The sequence below is a fragment of the Mus musculus genome, chromosome 12 (genome assembly GCF_000001635.26).
Source record: "Mus musculus strain C57BL/6J chromosome 12, GRCm38.p6 C57BL/6J".
In the NCBI taxonomy this organism is placed as follows: Eukaryota; Metazoa; Chordata; class Mammalia; order Rodentia; family Muridae; genus Mus; species Mus musculus.
In genome coordinates, this window is record NC_000078.6 from 115,751,769 (window position 1) to 115,772,463 (window position 20,695).

Here is a 20,695-nt window from a genome sequence, read left to right on the forward strand (position 1 = left end):
ATTGCTGCTTGGAGTGAAAACTGGTATGACCACTCTAGAAATCAGTCTTCGGTTTTCTCAGAAAAAATAGTAATAGTTCTACAGGAAGGCTCACAAATAACACTGTTGGACATATACATAAAACTCTGCCCCATGCATAAAGTATGTGTATTCTACTGTGTTTATAACAACTCTATTTGTAATAGCCAGAAGCTGGAAAAATAATCACCCCACATCCAGAGAACGGATACAAAAAAGGTGGTTTATTTACACAGTGGAATACTGCTCAGATATTAAAGGCAAGGAAATAATGAATTTTACAAACAAATTGATAGAACTAGAAAATATCATACTTGCATCTGATATTCCTTTTCTCTAGGTTTTCCATTTTTCAGGATTCCATTAGTTTGTGTTTACTTTATTGCATCTATTTCCATTTTTATGTATTACATCATTTTAGTTATTACCTTCACCTGTTTAATTGTATTTTTATTTATTTCCTCCTAAAGATCTCTATCTGTTCAATTGTACTTTTCTATATTTCTTAAGGGATTTATGCATTCGCTATTTAAAGGCCAACCATCATCTGTGCAAGACTGGATTTAAGATCACTTTATTGTGTTTTGATTGTGTTAGGATATCCAGGGCATGCTATAGTTGGAGTACTATGCTTTGGAGGTGTCGTGCAGCCCTCCCTCTTGTTTGTGTTCTTTCAAGTGTCTTTTAGCCATATACACCACACTGGTCCTAGATGTTCTACTTGTAGTCGGTATTGGGAGAAAGATGAAGGTCGATGGTCCTGATATGGTAGTCCCCTAATGGATATCCGTGATCTGTGTGGTTTAAGACCTGATATTCTATATGATTCTGGTCCACTTAATGTGAGCAGAGTGGTGGTGGGAGAATGTATTTCCCGCTATATGGGAGTGACCTTAGCAGTGACACACTACTTTAGGGATATGGAATCTGAAGAGGCCAACTGCTATATCCAGAAAGAACACCTTGCATTTCTACAAGAAATGCAAGGACAGAAATGCAAAGACAATGGATGGATAAGAGACTGTGGGAATGGCCAACCAACTGGCCAAGCTTGAAACCCATCCCATGGGCAAGCACCAATCTCTGACACTATTAATGATATCTTGTTATGCTTGCAGATAGGATCTTCTCATAATTATTCTCTGAGTGATTCCACCCTGCAGGTGACTAAAACAGATGCAGAGAGATCCATAGCCAAACACTGGATGGACATATAGGAGTCTTATGGAAGTGTTTGGAAGATTGAGTGATCAGAAGGAGATAGGAACACCAAAGGAAGACCAACAGGATCAACTAACCTGTACATTGGGGGTTTTCAGAGACTAAACCACCCACGAAAGGGCATACAGGGTCTGGAATTAGAACCCCTGATCTTATGAAGAAGATGTGCAGTTCAGTCTTCCTGTGAATCCCCCAATAACTAGAGTGGGTGATATCCCTCAAGCTGTTGCCCTCCTTTGGATCCTGTTCCTCTAACTTGTCTGCCTTATCTGGCCACATTGGAAGAGAATGTGCCTAGTAATGCTGACACCTGATGTGTCAAGATAGTGGGATACATAGGGAGGCAAGGGCTCCACCCTCTCAGAGGAAACAGAGATAGGGAGATAATGTGTAAGAGGGGAACCAGATGATGTAAAATGAATAAGCTAAATAATTAATGAAAATTAACCCGAAACCTAGAAATTTAGTGTTCCAAATTGACCTCAGTAAGATGAAAATATGCAAAAATATAAATAATAACCAATGCATATGGATACAGAAAAAATAGTAATCTTTGCTTGCTTTTAATATTACTAGTGTAGTGACTTTGGAAATCAGTTTGAAAATGTCAGTAAAATAGTGAAAAACAAAACAAAACAAAATAAGAACAATGGTGCTATGTATCAGCGCCATCCCTCCCAATCATGTACTCAAGTGACTACATATATTATTACACAATATTATACATGAATTGCACATTCGTGTTTATTGCTGCTCCATTAACAGCAGCTGAGAAATGGAATCCACCTAGATTTGTAACAAAAGACAAGTAGATATTTATAATGTGGAATGTATAGGCAATGGAATACTATAAAAAGTATTGAGTGGAACTAAAAAAAAGATAAGCTGAGTGGGGTCAACTGAGTTCATATAACAAATGCTTCATTTTACCTTTCATATAGTTTGTTTATTTGACTATTTTAATTGGGTGTTGAATTTGTAGACGATGAGAGAATAACATGTATATAATGTAGATGTATATATGAGCATATACATCTACAGATAGATATAGATAGAGATAGAGATAGAGATAGAAAGAGAGATAGAGAGATAGAGATAGAGATAGAGAGAGAGAGAGAGAGAGATAGAGAGAGAGAGAGAGAGAGAGAGAGAGAGAGAGAGAGAGATAGAGATAGGTATATAATTACCTAAGTATTTTTTTAATGTGGGTCTTGACCATTACTGCGAATTTTAATGTGTTCTTGACTCTTTGCCTGTTCTTGGGTATTTTTCTTCTTTTTTGGTTTTCGTGTCCAAATACAACATAATATGTATTCCTTTATTTTGCTATATTTTAGTTTCTCAAGTTTCGTTGTTATCTTTTAGAAGCTGGTTCATTTCTACTGAGAGATAGAAAGTGAGTATATCCACAGGGGTGCAGGGAGGCAGGGAGGAATTCTGAGGAGTAGGAAGGAACCAAAATATATTCAGGATATATATTGTATGACAAAAGAATCTCTTTTCAATAAAAGGGAAAACTAAAAATGAAAGTGAAGAAGAGGATGAAGAGGAAGAAGGGAAAAGTGAAGGAGGAGAAGGAAGAAGAAGAACAAAGAAGAAGAAGAAGAAGGAGGAGGAGGAGGAGGAGGAGGAAGAGGAGGAGGAGAGGAAGAAGGGGAAGGAGAATGGGAAGAAGGGGAAGAAGGGGAAGAAGGGGAAGAAGGGGAAGAAGGGGAAGAAGGGGGAGAAGGGGGAGAAGGGGGAGAAGGGGAAGGAAACAATAGGGTCCTAATAATTAAAGGAGATGATGAAATAAAACAGAGATAAAAAGAATTCATATAGATGAGGCAGAATGTTTTAAATGTGAAGTGGTGTTGGTAAATGGAGAATAAGGCAATGGTGTAGTATAAATCAAAGTTAAGTGTTATGAGTAAGGTAAGATGAAATCTAGGATCATTCAATGTTGGGATACTAGGAGTAAAGGACAGAGCATTATTAAGTAAAAAGGGACAAAAGTTATAATTTTAATTCTATGGCAAACTGTTGATAAATAATGAAGAGTGAATATTTGGCTAGTATATATTTGGGAATATCTATGTGTTAATGCAATAATTTTATGTTCAGGTTAATATAGAATTTATAGATCTGCTGATACAGTATTTTTATCAAAAATGATAAATTCAAAGAAAATCTATGAAAAAGTTGTGATATGCAGCTAAGACTTGGAGTTTTCTTATTAGCATTGTTCCAGTGATCTGCAGTGGGTCATGATTTAGGGTGATGTGAGATACATGTTTGCAGAAAGCCGAGTAGAAAGAACAGGGATGAACTTTGTGTTTTATTTTGACTTAGGTATATTTGAACAGAGGTACCTACATGTGTAGACAGTGTAGATCCCAGAAGACACGAGGTATTAATTGAACATGTCAGTGCCAGTCACAGGATAACTCAATGTGAGTTAATGGTCAGAGAGTCCTCATAGGTGCCACAAAAGTATAAAGTATTTTAGTTTGTCTAGGTTACATAATAACGCCATAATGAACCTCATTTCTGAGAAAGAATTTAAACACTGGATAGATTTTAAGAGCCAAAGGAATGGCATGACTCCAGGGAAACTATCTTCCAGATATAACAGGACTCATGCACATATGAACTTAAAGAGACTGAGACTGCGTACACAGGGTATGCACAGACTCAAACCAAATGAAGACCCTGTGAGAGAAGGACAGGGCCACAAGTTCTCACCTCTAAAGAAGTTTCTGAAACTGAACCTCACAGGCAAAGGAAAAATTTGTTTTCTCCAATGGAGCATCATTGGGCTTATTAACCACACTTAAGGACAGACACATGTCCAGGAACAGAAGGTCAACAAAAATGAACTCATCTATATTGTTGTACATATTTATTCTCATGTCAATTTGTGCATTTTTCAACTTTTCTTTTTCTATATGTTTGCATAGTGCAGTTTTATGAGTTTTCTTTTGTATTTGAGAGTTTGTGTGTGTGTGTGTGTGTGTGTGTGTGTGTGTGTGTGTGTGTGTGTGTGCATGTGGGTATTTATTATTAATTGAAATGTTTTTGATTTGTCTTTAATTTTTTTACATTATTTTTCCTTTCTCCAGAGAGAAAAAAAGGCTGTGTTGTTGAGTTTATGAGAAAGGAGCTGTCATAAGTTTGGGGAAGGGATCAGGGATATGAATAAATTGTATGTATTTTTTTCAAAAAATATATAAGAATATACAAAGAAAATATAAATTATTGATGAGCTTAACAAGGAATCTTCACTGACTTTGAGCACAAAATCATTATTTGTCAATCACAATTAGTACAAATCAGTTATTAAACTCAAAAAAGGAAATCACAGAGGATACACAGCTGACCCTTAGAAGCTGAAACATTTTTGAACTTAGGGCTGAAATATGACTGAATTAACAATAATGGATGTATATTTAATGCAAAAAAAAACTGCTTAGAGAAAAGCAAAGCAACTAACCAGGTGAAATCTCAGAATCTTAGAGATCTGCAATGAGAATCACAGGAGAACTGCAGCAACTCTCGGAGACTATGCCACCAACCAAAGAACACATATGAGCTAGACTGAAACCCCTAGCACATATGTAGTAAAGGACTGCCTTGTCTGGAACCAATGGTACTGGATGAACCTAATTCTGCATTGATGCAATGACCTAGGAAAGCAGGAGACAGGAGGAGTGAGAAGGTGGGAGGGAGCTCCCTCTTTGAGGCAAAAGGAAGAGAGTATAAGGTGAAGAACTCTTGGATAGAGGACTCAGCATAGGGCCAACATTTCAAATATAAGCATATAAATTTTTTTTTGAAGAAGGATATTGGAGAGATCTTATACTAGAAACCTAAATATACACCTTAAAGATTTGGGCAGAATAAAAAGCAAGAACACTCAAGAGAAGCATACATCACAAAATAATCAAATACAGGACAGAAAACAATCCAAAAGAAAAGGAACAATAAAACAGTCAAGCGAATCACAAGCAGGTTATGTGAGAAAATCAACAAGACAGACAAAACTTAAGCCAAATTAATGAAAAGACAGACAGACAGTATCCAGACGAAAACATCAGAAATGACAAAGGATATAGGACAACAAACATTGAGGAAATTGACAGAAATTTAAGTGTTACTTCAAATGTGAATATTACACAAAATTAAGAATATAAACAAACATTTACCTAAACCTGAATGAAGAGCAGATCGTCCTGCCTGCCCCACTGTGACAACTCAGCCTTCCAGGCTCAGATGAGGTCTGCTCTAAAAGGCCATAAAAGAGTAAAAGAATGAAAGAAAATGGTACCAAGAAACAAGCTGTAGCAGCCATTCTAATATCAACTAAAATCAACTATCAACCAAAAGTTATCATAAAGGATAAGGAATGAAAACTCATACTCATCAAAGGAAAAATCTACCAGGATGAACTCTCAATTCTAAGCCTGTTATATTCTAAGAGCCTAGTACTTCTGTGGGACTACACAGCAGAGTAATCAAAGCATGGAGATGTCACATAAGACTTAATGCTGAAAGGACGTTTTGTTTACCCAGAAGTTGGTGGGCTTTTACAGGTCAAATTCATATTATACTTTATATATATCTAATCCAATGGAAGTTCTAGTGTTTCTAAAACTCCATGGATATTTTTACCATGCCTAATCAGAGTTTCTTTTTTTATTGCTTTATTACAAATGAAATATGTCAACAGAGATGGTCACTGGTGAGGAAGTTGATTGGCAAGGTATGGCATACTCTAGGAGCGTCCTAAATCAATATCACATGATTAATCGATGTCCATTTGCAAAGTGGACAAAAGCACTACAGGACTCTAAGGAACACACACAAAAACGGAGTATCTAAATGGATGTATCTGAGCAAGTCTACAAGCAAACCTTCTCTGAGTCTCCTCAGTCTCAGGGCAGTTTGCTACTCATCCAGGTTTTCTGACACTCTCAGGATGTGGTTGCAACACTGTGTCTTGCACAATAATAGACCGCAGAGTCCTCAGATGTCAGGCTGCTGAGCTGCATGTAGGCTGTGCTGGAGGGTTTGTCTACAGTCAGTGTGGCCTTGCTCTTGAACTTCTCATTGTACTTAGTACCACCACTATTAGGATCAATCCTTCCAATCCACTCAAGGCCTCGTCCAGGCCTCTGCTTCACCCAGTGCATCCAGTAGCTGGTGAAGGTGTAGCCAGAAGCCTTGCAGGACAGCTTCACTGAAGCCCCAGGCTTCACAAGCTCAGCCCCAGGCTGCTGCAGTTGGACCTGGGAGTGGACACCTGTGGAGAGAAAGGCAAAGTGGATGTCATTGTCACCCATGTATATGTCCAGACCTCAAGCCTGCTACTGTGAGCCCCTTACCTGTAGCTGTTGCTGCCAAGAAGAGCATGATACAGCTCCATCCCATGGTGAGGTCCTGTGTGCTCAGTAACTGTAAAGAGAACAGTGATCTCATGTTTTTTGTATCGTGTAGACAACCCTATATTTACCACTGTAGACACACAGGATTTGCATATTCATGAGCAGGATACATATTAGATAAGCACCTACTCCTGCTGGAGAAGAAGGGACATCTGGGTCAGGAATCAGGATACTGAAGCCCAAGTCCTCATCTTGTCTGTGGAAATTCATCCCATACCTCATCCCTGAACCTTGTGTTGAGGCTATGGATGTAACATTAGAGCCTGTGCACTAAAAAGATTTGCAGCTTGAGACAGTGGCCCCACTGTGACACAGTTGACAGATGGATTTACAGGTGGTTAGAAAGATGAGAATAGTGATGGGAAATCTCAAAAACAGCTAACTTATTAAAAGTCACAGCCTCCTTTCAATACATACAATTAACATTTGCCTTTCCAATATCATATACATTCGAAAAATCACCCAAATGACCAAAACAAAACATACCTCAGAAACATATACACATGATTGATTATTGCAGCATTATCAGAAGAAATAAATTATGTATATGTATGGGTCAACAGAATATTGCATCAAGAAGTCATGAATATATGTGATATACATTATGATATATATATATATATATATATATATATATATATATATATATATGTCTTTGAAGTGTTTAACAAAGAATCTTCACTGCGTTTGGACATGGAAACATTACATGTCAATCACAATATGTACATGTAAGTTAAGATAGAAAACAACAGAAGACACAGAGTCCCCTCCACATACACAGCATCTCTCTGCTGACGATTCTTGGCCCCATTGTGCCCCCTGCTGGTCCAGAACTCACCTGCAAGGAGATTTCTCATAAAGTTGCCCAGTCTGACTTGAGTTGTATGATTTGTAAAGAGTGTGCTTACTTGGTTCAGCCTCAGGAAAAATGGCTCTTTTTTATCTGGAGATGACTGGTGTCTCAGTGTCTGAATTTAAGTTGTTTCTACATTATCCTCGATAATTCTTCCAAAGTCATCCTCTTTCCTAGTGGCAGTTGAAAACAACGCTAGTAGTTCCAATTTGTAATAAAGTCTAAACAAGAGAGATCAGGGTCTGTTGCTTTCATCAGGCTGTACCTTTCACCAGAGCAGCTAAGGGCAGCAGTACAATGAGGAGTCTTGAGCTCTTATATATTGACCCATGAATCCATGTAGGAATTACTGGAGTAGTCACGTACAACAAAATGAGGAAGAACCACTATGGTACTCACAGGTAAGTTAACAGCCCAAAAGAAATTCACGTTGACAAGGAAGCAGAAAACAAGCAACTGTATTCTTCAACTCAGTCTGTTTCTCAAATTGTATGTGCATCCATTTAATGGGGTGAGGGTAGAGAGGAAATCCCCATGATGGAGAACCTAATGGGCAGAGAATTTCTGTACTTATAAAGCATTATCTCTACCAGAATAGCTTTCCAATCCAGAGTCCTCTTATTTCTGAGCAAGGCATGTAATAGTAAAGCTGTTTAGAAGTTGATGTATCACAAATGGAGGATAGATTTGGAGTGTTAACTGAGGATTGAGAGAAACCAATCACACTGTTTAGGACTAGGTGTACATATGTACTTAACTATCTAAAGTATATTTAAACATATTAAAAATACATATTATGTGAATTCAGAATATCCATATATATTGTACTTTAACTTCTGTTTCATGAATTAGATGTACATAATATTGCATGATAGAAGGAACACCAGTAGAATGCATTTTCTAGCTTCCATTCCTGATCAGAGTTCATGTGATAGCCTATAAATTGTCAGTTTACATGGCAGCATCCTCTGAGCATCAGGGACTTCATCTGTACAGGAAGATTTATCCCTACAATCCAGGGATCTAGATGGTTTTATCTTGGCATTTCATAACCCTGAGGTGCTGGGTAATGTCTATAATGCTTTACCTCATACTCTAGCTTACGTGATGCTGATGGCTCTCATAGGTTGCAATACACAGGAGTGCATGCCTACTTAAGTAGTATGGATATACGTAGATATGATACTCATATAATATCCTCAATTCACAAATGTCCAAATTCTGTAAGATTGTAAATAACATGAGTTTATTCTACCAAGTTTGACTTATATGAAGATCAAAACGCTTGCTGCTCTGGTACAATATCTCTGTAGGAACTTTCCTTGACTAAGGGACACATGGATTTGTACCATTTTTTTCTATTTTTCTACTTTCAATATGAATGATTTTCCCATCTCCTCTAGTTGACCCTTCTTTTCGTTGATCGCAAACCCCTAGCAGTTCCTTTTGGAACTGTCTATAGTTGATGATTCTGAACACGACTTAAGGGTCTGTGCACTAGTTTTACTATTTGAGGTCCCTTTGCAGAGACGATTGTGTCTGGAAAATGGCTCACATCTTCTCACTCTGATTCCTTCAAAAACTGATACACCATGATGTCCTCAATGGTCAGAAATATATTATGTATTAATATCTACTTTCCAAATGTTTTAGGGAATCTCTGGAATATTCACTCAGTAACTTACCTCTGACATAAATTACTGAAGGACTTAGCCAATTAAGCTTTCCTTACCGGATACTCTCCCTGCAAAAGGAATTTAACCTCAGTCCTGTCCTGAGAAATAAGGAATGGCTTTTCTCATCCATTTTCAGCCATAACACATATACACAATGGAGTAATACTCAGCTATTAAAATGATGAATTCATGAAATTCTTAGGCAAATGGATGGATCTAGAAAATATCATCCTGAGTGAGGAAACACAATAACAAAAGAACACACATGATATGCATTCTATGATAAGTGTATATTAACCCAGAAGCTCAAAATACCCATTATACAATTCACAGACTACATGAAGCTCAAGAAGAAAGAAGACCACAGCGTGGATACTTGGATCTTTCTTAGAAGGTGTGTCAAAACAACCATGTGAGGAGATACAAATACAAAGTTTGAAGAAGAACCTGAATGAAAGCTCACGCAGTGACTGCCTCACCAGTGGCTATATCCCATATACAGTTACCAAAACCAGATACTATTATGGATGCTAACAAGTGCTTACTGACAAGAACCTGATATAACTGTCTCCTGAGAGGCTCTACCCATGCCTGAAAAATACAAAAGTGTAGGCTCACAGCTATCCACTGGACTGAGCACAGGATCCCCAATGAAGGAGCTAGAGAAAGGAACAAGGAGTTGAACAGATTTACACAGGAGGAACATCAATATGAACCAATCAGTATGCCCAGAACTCCCAGGGAATAAACCATCAACCACAGAGTACACAATAGGGACTCAAGACTTCAGCTGCATATGTAGCAGAGAATGACCTTGTGGAACATCAATGAGAGGAGATGCCCTTGGCCTTGTGAAGTCTCAATGCTCCAGTCTAGGGGAATGCCAGAACAGGAAAGCAGGAGTGAGTGGATTCATGAGCATTGGAGGAGGGATGAGATGGGGAGTGGGTTCTGAGTGGAAATGGGGAAAGTGAGGAAACCCTACACCCCTATAGGAGGCCATGTATCTGACTCATCAGATATAAAAATTGTGACATGTACAGGACATACGGCAGCAGTAAATAGAGAAGTAATACTACACCAAGTGTGATAGCAACAGTGATGCTGTGTTGTAGGAGTTCAGGCTAAGAAAGAAACAACCCACCAAATGTCCAAGGAGATCTCAAACTGCTTAAGCTGCATAAAAATGTAGAGGCTCTAATCTTTCTAACTTAATAAACTCCTGATGTAATTTTAATAAGTCTAAAGATAAATTCGCATGATTCCAAACACCTTGCATGTGGGATTGCACATTCTCTGAACTTTATATAGTATCATTAATATTTTTTGACATGGGACAAATCCATTAATAATTAGCATGATATCCAAATATAATTTGCATTTTAATGCCTTTATTTCTTCCCTGAGGAAGTTAACCACCTCAAGTAGGTCATCTAATTTCTATGGCACTTATAATCTGTATCTTCCTAAGTATGCAATGCCATGGAAAGGTTTCTGGATAAATAATTTAAAAAATGAGCTGATGGAACACTTTGGGATAGGGTAATAGCAGCTGTAGTAGCACTGGGTATTAAAACAATCAAAGCTACAACACCTGCCATAATAAACCAGTCATGCATTTAGGCCTGGCCAACACACTTGTTAACTCTTCAATTACCTGTAAACCCTTGTCATCAAACCAATCTTCAGTAATATTTGCAGGAATAATCACAAAAGCTGGTTGTTGTAAAAACTATTACAGAATGATTAGAATAAGCTTTAAAACACAATTAGTCAAATTACAGCCAACACAAGAACACATTAAAAGTATTATTTTCAGATGTTAGAATAATGCTAATATTTCCTAATAACAGGACATAAGGCACGTGAACACATGTTGCAATAGGCCCTTCCATATCAAGCTGGACTTGATCTTTCAGGCTGAGCACTCACATCATCTAAGGCAGCACCCAACTTCCATACATGTCCTGGCTTATCCTGAGCTAGTATCTCGCCAGCAAGAATTCACTTGGACAACCGGATTCTTCCAAGGCAAAGCTTTATTGCTTTATCTGAAGGAAGACCCCAAACCCGGAAAATGGTGCTGCTTATATACCCCTCCGTGTGACGTGTCAGCTCCTGATTAGCTGATAACTCATCACCCCACTACTACGACCCGGGATGGGCAGTGACTTGGCACGAATTTACTCTTACACCTGCGCACATTACTTGTTTACCAGTTAGGCACAGTGGAGGCTCATGATGGCGATTGCTCACGGCTCTCCACACTGGCTGATAACCTGTGAGTCCATCAGAGTCCAGCACACAAAGCTGATGAGGGGAGGGAAGGTGAGGAGAGGGGACCATAGCTTAACTAGTCATACTAGCCACTCCTCTATATTCCAACCAGTCCAAAATCTTTAAGTAAGTCCTATGGTGCTGAAAAAGCTCAGGCTTATTCCCCACACATCATTTCCAGGGAATTATGATATTTGTCCATTTCCCTCATCTCACAAAGCAGAAAATACGGTGGTGCCTGATATCTCATACCCTCTAAGCCAGTGGGTAAAGTTACTCCAACACCATTTAAAGCATCTTTGCATGAGTCAAGATCTTTTCCCTGCAATGTAGTAGGAGATACTCTCAGACATTCAATAGTGTTCTACTTTGGAAAGCATACAGAGACACCAGTTCTGCATTCTTGGTAATCAATTTCTCTACTGATAGTGAAATTTCCTCCAGTAGGCATATCCATCAACTTAGTGTTGTTTACCATTAAAACAACTTCTGGGCCTTCCCGTATGTTTGGACATAAAAGTGGTGAATCAGAGTCATAGGCTCAATACAGCTTCCCTATCATCATTGGCAGAGCAGTCTATAATCTCAAAATCAGCTTCATTCTTTTCCCCAGTGTCAGCATGTTTCACCTTCCACTCTGGCAGATAGCACATTCCTTCAGCATCCTGCAGAAAAAAAAAAAGAAAAAACAATCATGCCTTTTTCTGCATATTAATATCTGATAGGGACCATGCCATATACCTGTAAGTTGGTCCTTACATTTCACCTAGGCATGAATATACTTAGTTGTAGAGTGCCATTAGATACTCAAAGCGTTCCTTGGCATCCAAATTTTAAAAATTTAAAATGAAAAGAGCTTGACTTAAATAATTGTGTGAAGTACTCTCGTATAATTCCCCCATTTTTTGTTTTATGTGTAGGGATATGTTATCATGTGCATTTAAATAAGTATATATACATATATTTAAACATAAATACATTCTACATAAATACAGATTATTCACGCATATTGTGTTCTAACTTCGGCTTCACAAACTGGCTACACCTAATGTTGAAGCATAGAAAGAGGGAAATCAATTGAATGCATGTTCTCTTTTCCATAACTGGCCTGAATCCATGTGATATCCTGTGAATTATCAGTTCACATTGCAGCATCCTCAGGAAATCAATGACTTCTGACTATAAAGGAACACGTATACCTTCAATTCAGGGAGCTAAATGGTTTTATCTTGACATTTCAGAACCCCTGATATGCTGGATAATGTCTATAATGCTGTACTTCATACTCCAGTATATTAGATGCTGGTGGCTCACATAAGTTACAGAATTGCATGCCTATTTAAGTAGTGTGGATTTACAGAGACATCCTCCTCTTAAAATATAATCCATTCACAAATATCCAGGCTCCATAAGATTATATATAGATAACATAAGCTTATTCTCCTAAGTTAAACTAATATGAGGGTCATAATACTTGCTGATCTGGTGCAAATGTCTATGCAGGATCTTTCTTTGACTAAATGGACATATTGATTTACACCATTTTCTATTTTCCCCTTTCACAGTTAATGATTTTTCCCTTCTCTTCTGATTGGGCCATATTTTCATTGATCACAAACCAATAGCTGTTCCTTTTGGAAGTGTCTATATTTGATGGCTATGAACACCACCTAAGAGACTGGCCACCATTTACAATACCAAGTTCATTTGAGGATAGGATTGTGTTTGGAAACTGGCTCACTTCTTCTCACTCTGATTCTATTACAAAATGATGCAACATGGTTTTCTCAGTGGTCAGACGCTGCTGCTGTGGGAATTTGAAGCCTAAGACTGAGTGAAATCAAAGCTCTGAATGACCTGGTATGGCACCAAACATCCATTAGCTTAAAAAAACACAGACAGATTCATTTATGAACATATTAATAAGGAACTAGGGTGAATAACAGGATGAGAAAGCTCTTAACCTAAGAGGAAACAGGAAACCACAGAGGCAAGAGGAAAACTGCGGCCATACCCTCTTATGATATAATAGGAAGGAACAGAGCTGAACACCAGCCTGAAATACTTTACAGTTGAAAACTGAGGCTGTAACAACATGCTCTTCGAGCACAGTAGTATGTGGCAGTATCTGCAGTGTCCACAGTGGTGATCTTGAGGAATACCTGGTTGTTGGAGGTATCCTTGGAGATTGTGAGCCGGCTCTTCAAGGATGGGTTATAGTGCTTGTCATCATCCCAATAAATGTGTGCCAGCCACTCCAGACCCTTCCCTGAAGGCTGACGAATCCAGCTCACACCCATACCAAAAGTGCTCAGTGAAAACCCAGAGAAAGAACAGGTCAGACTGAGGGTCTGGGAGGGCTGCAATATACCAGGGCCAGACTCTTTCAGAGTAACCTGGGATAGGACATCTGTGGCACACTAGGAGGTAAACAGGCCCAGCTTTGGCTTTTCAACCCAAGGTTGGGTGGATACAGGAGAGATTTGCATTCCTGCCTCAGGTGCTGCCTCTGATGGTATACTTAAGTTTTAGGTCTCAAGAGGTATGAATCTATGATGGGAGATGCAGGAGTCCTCAAAAGAGTTCATTTCTGCTTCCCACAGAGAGGATGTAACACACAAGGCCAGGTTTCTCAGTACACAACTCCTCTGTTGAGTGATGCTGGGATGCAGTAGATTTGAGAGAGACCCTCACTCTCTAACACAAAGGGCCCAGACTCTGTTCACTCATGTAGGAATCACTTCCATATGATTTCCATGGAGGACAGATGAGACTCAAAGGGGAGATTTTACTCCTACCTTGATGATATTCTGTGTGTGTCTTACCACTATTTCTTTTTCCACAAAATTGATACAGTAATTGTATACTTCTTGCATAATGTAAGGGTATATACCATTCTAGGCTGGCAATTTTAAATACTATAATTCCCTGAAAGAGAGTAATTTAATTGACTTTATTGATGTGTCAAATTCCTGGCTCACATATTTGAGATTTCCATTTATTCAACAATCAGTAGCTTCACCATTATATTAACCTGTATTTGTGACAACTTTAAAATCAGCAGGAGAAAGCACAAACTCTAAACATGGAGAAAATTATTCAATTCTCTCAGTTGCTGATGATCTTGGAAGGAGGCACAGTTGTCAGAAGATTCTGGAAGGCACACCACACAACTTTACAGTATTTTTTCAATGCCTTAGGAAATGTTAAAACACAATTATTCCTCTTTATTCTTATCAGTATTGAGGTCTTAGAACTTAGAGAGAATAAGGTTTGCCTAACTTTGATAAGTTTATGCAGTGGTTGGTTGGCGTGATTGAATATATGGAAAACATGCTTGAGTAGATGACTGATTTCATTAAAGAAGTCTACACCAAAATCAATCAAGTTCCTTTAATGAATAAAACATCTTCATATTTTCAGATGTTTGAAAGATCAAAATATCAAGGTATGTCCAAACAATAAATTAACATCTTAGTACAAAGTTTTATAACACAAGAAATAGAAAACAATCCCAGAATGCTGATTAATGTCTAAAGACCTGAACCCTTAGGGTAAGGTTACAATAAGACCTGCACTAACAATTGGGTTCCTTTTCCAGGGGGTTGGCAATGTTAACATGGCTTTTTATCTACTAGTAAATTATGTATCTTGAAATAGAAGAATTTCTGACAGTGTCTCCATGAGACTCAAAGATCATCATGTACATCCTCGTCAGGGAGGAGGAAGGGCCAACAGAAGGCAAAGATTTTGAAATGTATGACACAGAGACTAAGTAGCCAGCTTTGGATGAAGGGACCAGAGTGCCAGAAAAACAAGTATTGCCGGTTCCTGAATATTAGAAAGTAAAACAAGAGACTCTTCAAAAGACTGACTATCATATCTAATCAGGATCACAGATGTTGAGTTTCACATGCTTTGTTCATGGAAGGCATAAAAATGTGATATAAGCTACATTGAAAGAAGACATTTTCCCTGAGTTTTTCACATGTGCTTGAAGTAGTTCTCGGTACAAGATCATGAATGTGCAGACAGAGATATGACCATCATGATACAAAAAATTATATACACAAATATATTCAAACAAGATTTTATAAATATTTATACATAAAGCACTGTGGGCTCAAAAATTAGAAAATATTTCTCTAAATTAGGGTCACATTCACTTTTTCACTTACATTATTTCGCTGATATTCTTTACAGCTTCCAAAATTCCTGTACTCAGGTGTACTCAGCAAAGAGAGCTTATTTCCAACTCAACTTGAGAGTTTATTTTTTCTAATCAGTGCCATAAGTATTTCTGGGTCTGCACGTTCATCACAAGGACATTTAAGTGGGGACTGCAGACTGAACATGTAATAACTAAGGTGGAATTACCAATCCATCCTACAGACACTCTCAAGTGCTTGGATTGAAAATGACTGTACTGAGCAATTTGACAACAAAAGGACATCAAGGGGATAAAAATTGGTAAAAAAAAGAAGTCAAAATATCACTATTTGCAGATGATATGATAGTAAATATAAGTGACCACAAACATTCCACCAGAGAACTCCTAAACCTGATAAACAGATTCAGTGCTGTAGCTGGATATAAAATTAACTCAAATAAATCAATGTTCTTTCTCTACACAAAGGATAAACTGACTGACAAAGAAATTAGGGAAACAACTCCCTTCACTATAGTCACAAATAATATAAAATTCCTTGGTGTGACTCTAACTAAGGAAGTGAAAGATATGTATGATAAGAATTTCAAGTTCCTGAAGAAAGAAATTGAAGAAGATCTCAGAAGGTGGAAAGATCTCCCATGCTCATGGATCAGCAGGATTAATATACTCAAAATGGCAATCCTGCCAAAAGCAATCTATAGATTCAATGCAATCCCCATCAAAATTCCAAATCAATTCTTCACTGAGATAGAAAGGGCAATTTGCAAATTCATCTGGAAAAATAAAAAGCCTAGGATAGCAAAAATTATTCTCAACAACAACAACAACAACAACAACAACAACAAAAATCGCTGGTGGAATCATCATTCCTGACATTAAGCTGTACTACAGAGTAATTGTGATAAAAACTGCATGGTACTAGTACAGTGACAGACTGGTAGATCAATGGATAGAATTAAAGACCCAGAAATTAATCCACACTGCTATGGTCACTTCACCTTTGACAAGGGAGCTAAAACCATCCAGTGGAAAAAAGACAGCATTTTCAACAAATGGTGATGGCACAACTGGTGATTATCATGTAGAAGAATGCGAATTGATCCATTCTAATCTCCTTGTACAAAGCTCAAGTCTAAGTGGATCAAAGACCTCCACATAAGATGAGAGACACTGAAATTAATAGCGAAAAAGTAGGGAAAAGCCTCGAAGATATGGGTACGGGAAAAATTCCTAAACACATCAACAATGGCTTGCACTGTAATATCAACAATTGACAACTGGGACCTCATAAAATTGCAGATCTCCTGTAATGCAAAAGACATTGTCAATAAGACAAAAAGGCCACCAACAGATTGGGAAAGGATTTTTACAAATCCTAAATCTGATAAGGGACTAATATCAAAAATATACAAAGAACTCAAGAACTGGACTCAAGAAATTCAAATGACCCCATTAAAAATGGGGCTCAGAGCTAAACAAAGAATTCTCAACTGAGGAATACCAAATGGCTGAGAAGCACCTGAAAAAATGTTCAACATTCTTAATCCTCAGGGAAATCCAAATTAAAACAACCCTGAGATTCTACTTCACACCTGTCAGAATGGCTAAAATCAAAAATTCAGGTGACAGCAGATGCTGGCTAGGATATGGAGAAAGAGGAATACTCCTCCATTGTTGGTGGGATTGCAAGCTTGTACAACCACTCTGGAAGTCAGTCTGGAGATTCCTCAGAAAACTGGACATAGTAATTCCAAAAGATCCAGCAATACCTGTCCTGGGCATATACCCAGAAGTTCCAACAGGTAATAAGAACACATGCTTCCCTATGTTTATAGCAGCCTAATTTACAATAGCCAGAAGCTGGAAAGAACTCAGATGTCCCTCAACAGAGGAATGGATACAGAAAATGTGGTACATTTACACAATGGAGTACTACTCAGCAACAGATTTATGAAAATCTTGGACAAATGGATTTATCTAGAGGATATCATCCTTAGTGAGGTAAGCCAATCACAAAAGAAGTCATTAGATATGCACTCACTGGTAAGTGGATATTAGCCCAGAAACATAGAACATCTAAGATACAATTTGCAAAACACACAAAAAAAATCAAGGAAAGGGAAGACCAATGGGTGGATACTTCATTCCTCCTTAGAATAGGGAACAAAATACCCATGAAAGGAGTTACAGAGACAAAGTTTGGAGTTAAGACCAAAAGATGGACTATCCAGAGACTACCCCACCTGAGGATCCATCCGATAATCAGTCACCAAACCCAGACACTATTGCACAATGAAAGAAAGATTTTGCTGAAGGGACCCTGTTATAGTTGTCTCATATGAGGCTATGCCAGTGCCTGGCAAATACAGAAGTGGATGCTCACAGTCATCTATAAGATGGATCACAGCGCCCGCAATGGAAAAGCTAGAGAAAGCACCCAAGGAGCTGAAGGGGTCTGCAACTCTATATGTGGAACAACAATATGAACTAACCAGTAACCACAGAGCTCATATCTCTAGCTGCATATGTAACAGAAGATGGCCTAGTCGGCCATCACTGTGAAGAGAGACCCCTTGATATTGCAAACTCTATATGCCCCAATACAAGAGAATGCCAGGGCCAACAAGATAGAGTGGATGGGTAGGGGAGCCGGGCAGAGGGAGGGCATAGGGAAATTTCAGGATAGCATTTGACATGTATATAAAGAAAATATCTAATAAAAATAAATACATTTTAAAAAATAAAATGACTGTACTATCATGGGATTCATCTCAGGTAGGTATGTTATATATGGATGTTGTGAGTAATAGGATCCCAACATGCTCAGAGTACAGCAGCAACCAGACATTCCTTTAGATAACATGGAAAGTCTGCTACCAGAGACAGAATCTAATCTCATGAGGTGCAAATCACATTCTGGCAGTGAAAAGAATGTGAATCTCTTATCAGAAACTGTTAGGAATCTCAGGTGTATCCCCAATAGCCTGGAATTCAAAAAATTTTAACAGTGGACAACTCATTTTTGATAAGCTAATTAAATGTTCTAAGAGTAAATCTGAAAAGTAGGATAGATTTATCACAAACCTGAAACATCACATCAGATTGAAGGACTCTCATCCAAAAACACAAGACAGGAGATTGAAGAAGCCAGTGCCAGGAATGCTGTAAACAATAAAGGAGACCCCGGAATCCAGAGATTATAAGGAAGATTGTCTATATTCTGATGTATTTGGTATTAATATGGTATAAAGTCACCTCTTCACTAACTTCATAATCCTTTTTCCCCAACTCAATAAAAAACATATATGTTGAGGCTTAATATTACTAATTTAGAAAAAAAAAACACTTTAGGGCAAAACATACGGAAAAGTAAGTGATGAAAATAAAATGTAAGGAAGACCAGGCTGTGAAAATGTGCCCAGCATTTCCCCCTCTCCTTTCCCTGAGCTGAGGGTTTCATGTGCCAGTGGGACCCAGGTGTACTACACTTTCCCAGCAGAGCTGCATTAGTTCAACATTGTGAATGGAACAAGAAGAGCCGTGTTCCCAAGTCACAATCAGACATAGTTTCCAACTGAGAAAATCCCTCCTGCCAGTGGAAAGAAGTTACAGATAGATTTACAGATGTAGCTGACTATGATAGTGATGACCAAACATTTGACACATCATGTTTGAAATTCTCTGTCATTCTGTCATTTGCATATGTAATTTGTTTATGGCCTTCAAATAAGGTTAATATGCAATGAATAAAACATATGCACAATTACTTAACAAAGAACTATTTCTGTCCTAAATTGGTAGTCTTGCCACAGGAGCTCCATCACATGTATTGTATGGTCACTGAAGTGTGTGATATTTGGAAAGGAAGCCTCAGAGTCTCCTAGGACTGCCTCACTCTCACTCTCCAGATCTTCCTCTGCACCTGTTACTGTTTCTTTCTTAGTGAAAGTTGAATCTACACCACCCCCTGCTGGTCCTGTGCATCCTCAAAGGGACTTGTTTCTGTGCACACAGGGAACCTGTTATATGTGTCTTCAAATCTCCATTTTAGTGTTGGCAGAGCTCTGCTTCAGTTCTTGAATGGGTAAACTGACATTCTGATGGATTCTTCAGTAACTGCTAAACACTTTGTAAAGATCTAATTCTCCTTTCTTTCAGGGCACATAGGGCCTGAAGGTGAGCAGCTATGAAGAAGCTCTCACCTCCCAATAGTCATGAGCCATTGTCACACAGTGCAGAGGTCCACATGAGCATGAGGTGGGTCTTGAAGCAAGGTGAGAATGAGAGTGCCTCTAATTCAATAGTGACTCTGGGTCACAGTAGTGGATGCAAGGAGTATGATCAAGTGCTCTCTCTTAACCCAAGGATTCTCAGCATTCTTCCTTCTCCTCTTCTTATGCTTTTGCCCTCCTGCTTTTTCCCATTCTTTTGCCTTCTCTCCTTTCATTCTTTCTCCCATCCAAAGAGCCTGAACCAAGTCTTTTATCTACTAATGTTACATCATAAGACTTTGACCATTATTAATAATTGTTTTAAAGTTCCTCAAATTTACATAAATTCTATGATCACAGCTCCAACCCCTGCTTCCTTAAAACAGAAACTAAACACAAAGCAAACGAACATTTCCTTACAGGAGTTACACAGCCTATTCTTCACTGACAGCTGGGCACAGCTCTTGTGATTTCCTGGTAGAGCAGACAGCAGTCCTTTGTAACTGTTTTCATGTAAGAACAGGAATGAATTTTTACAAAGTTATAATTTATGCATGTAAAGCAGCCAGCACTTTCTAGTATATATCTAGTCATTGTCATCCTGAATCCTAGAAGTAACTAGGAAAACAAACTACTAGCTTTCTGTATGCATGGACATCATCTTTGAAATATTCTAATCTTTATTTCCTCATCCTAAAGATTCCATAGCCTAGTCTAATCTCCTTCAAATGTTATTTGTTTCTAGATATATACAAGTCTTTACTTATAAAATAAATCTGTCATTTGCTTGTATTTTATAAATTCCTTTTTTATCTATTCATGCCTTTTAATCTTGAGACCACTTT

At 38.2% G+C, this 20,695-nt stretch overlaps 2 gene segments (V, D, J or C) and 1 further gene; all 3 read right to left on the bottom strand.

Annotated features, from left to right (window-relative positions):
• The window catches only part of Igh (immunoglobulin heavy chain complex), a 2,751,187-nt gene that overhangs the window by 2,493,001 nt on the left and 237,491 nt on the right, over positions 1-20,695 (bottom strand).
• On the bottom strand, positions 6,216-6,509 carry Ighv1-72 (immunoglobulin heavy variable 1-72). The segment is given in 1 exon segment: positions 6,216-6,509. A coding segment is annotated over 1 exon segment (294 nt).
• On the bottom strand, positions 13,567-13,867 carry Ighv8-13 (immunoglobulin heavy variable 8-13). The segment is given in 1 exon segment: positions 13,567-13,867. A coding segment is annotated over 1 exon segment (301 nt).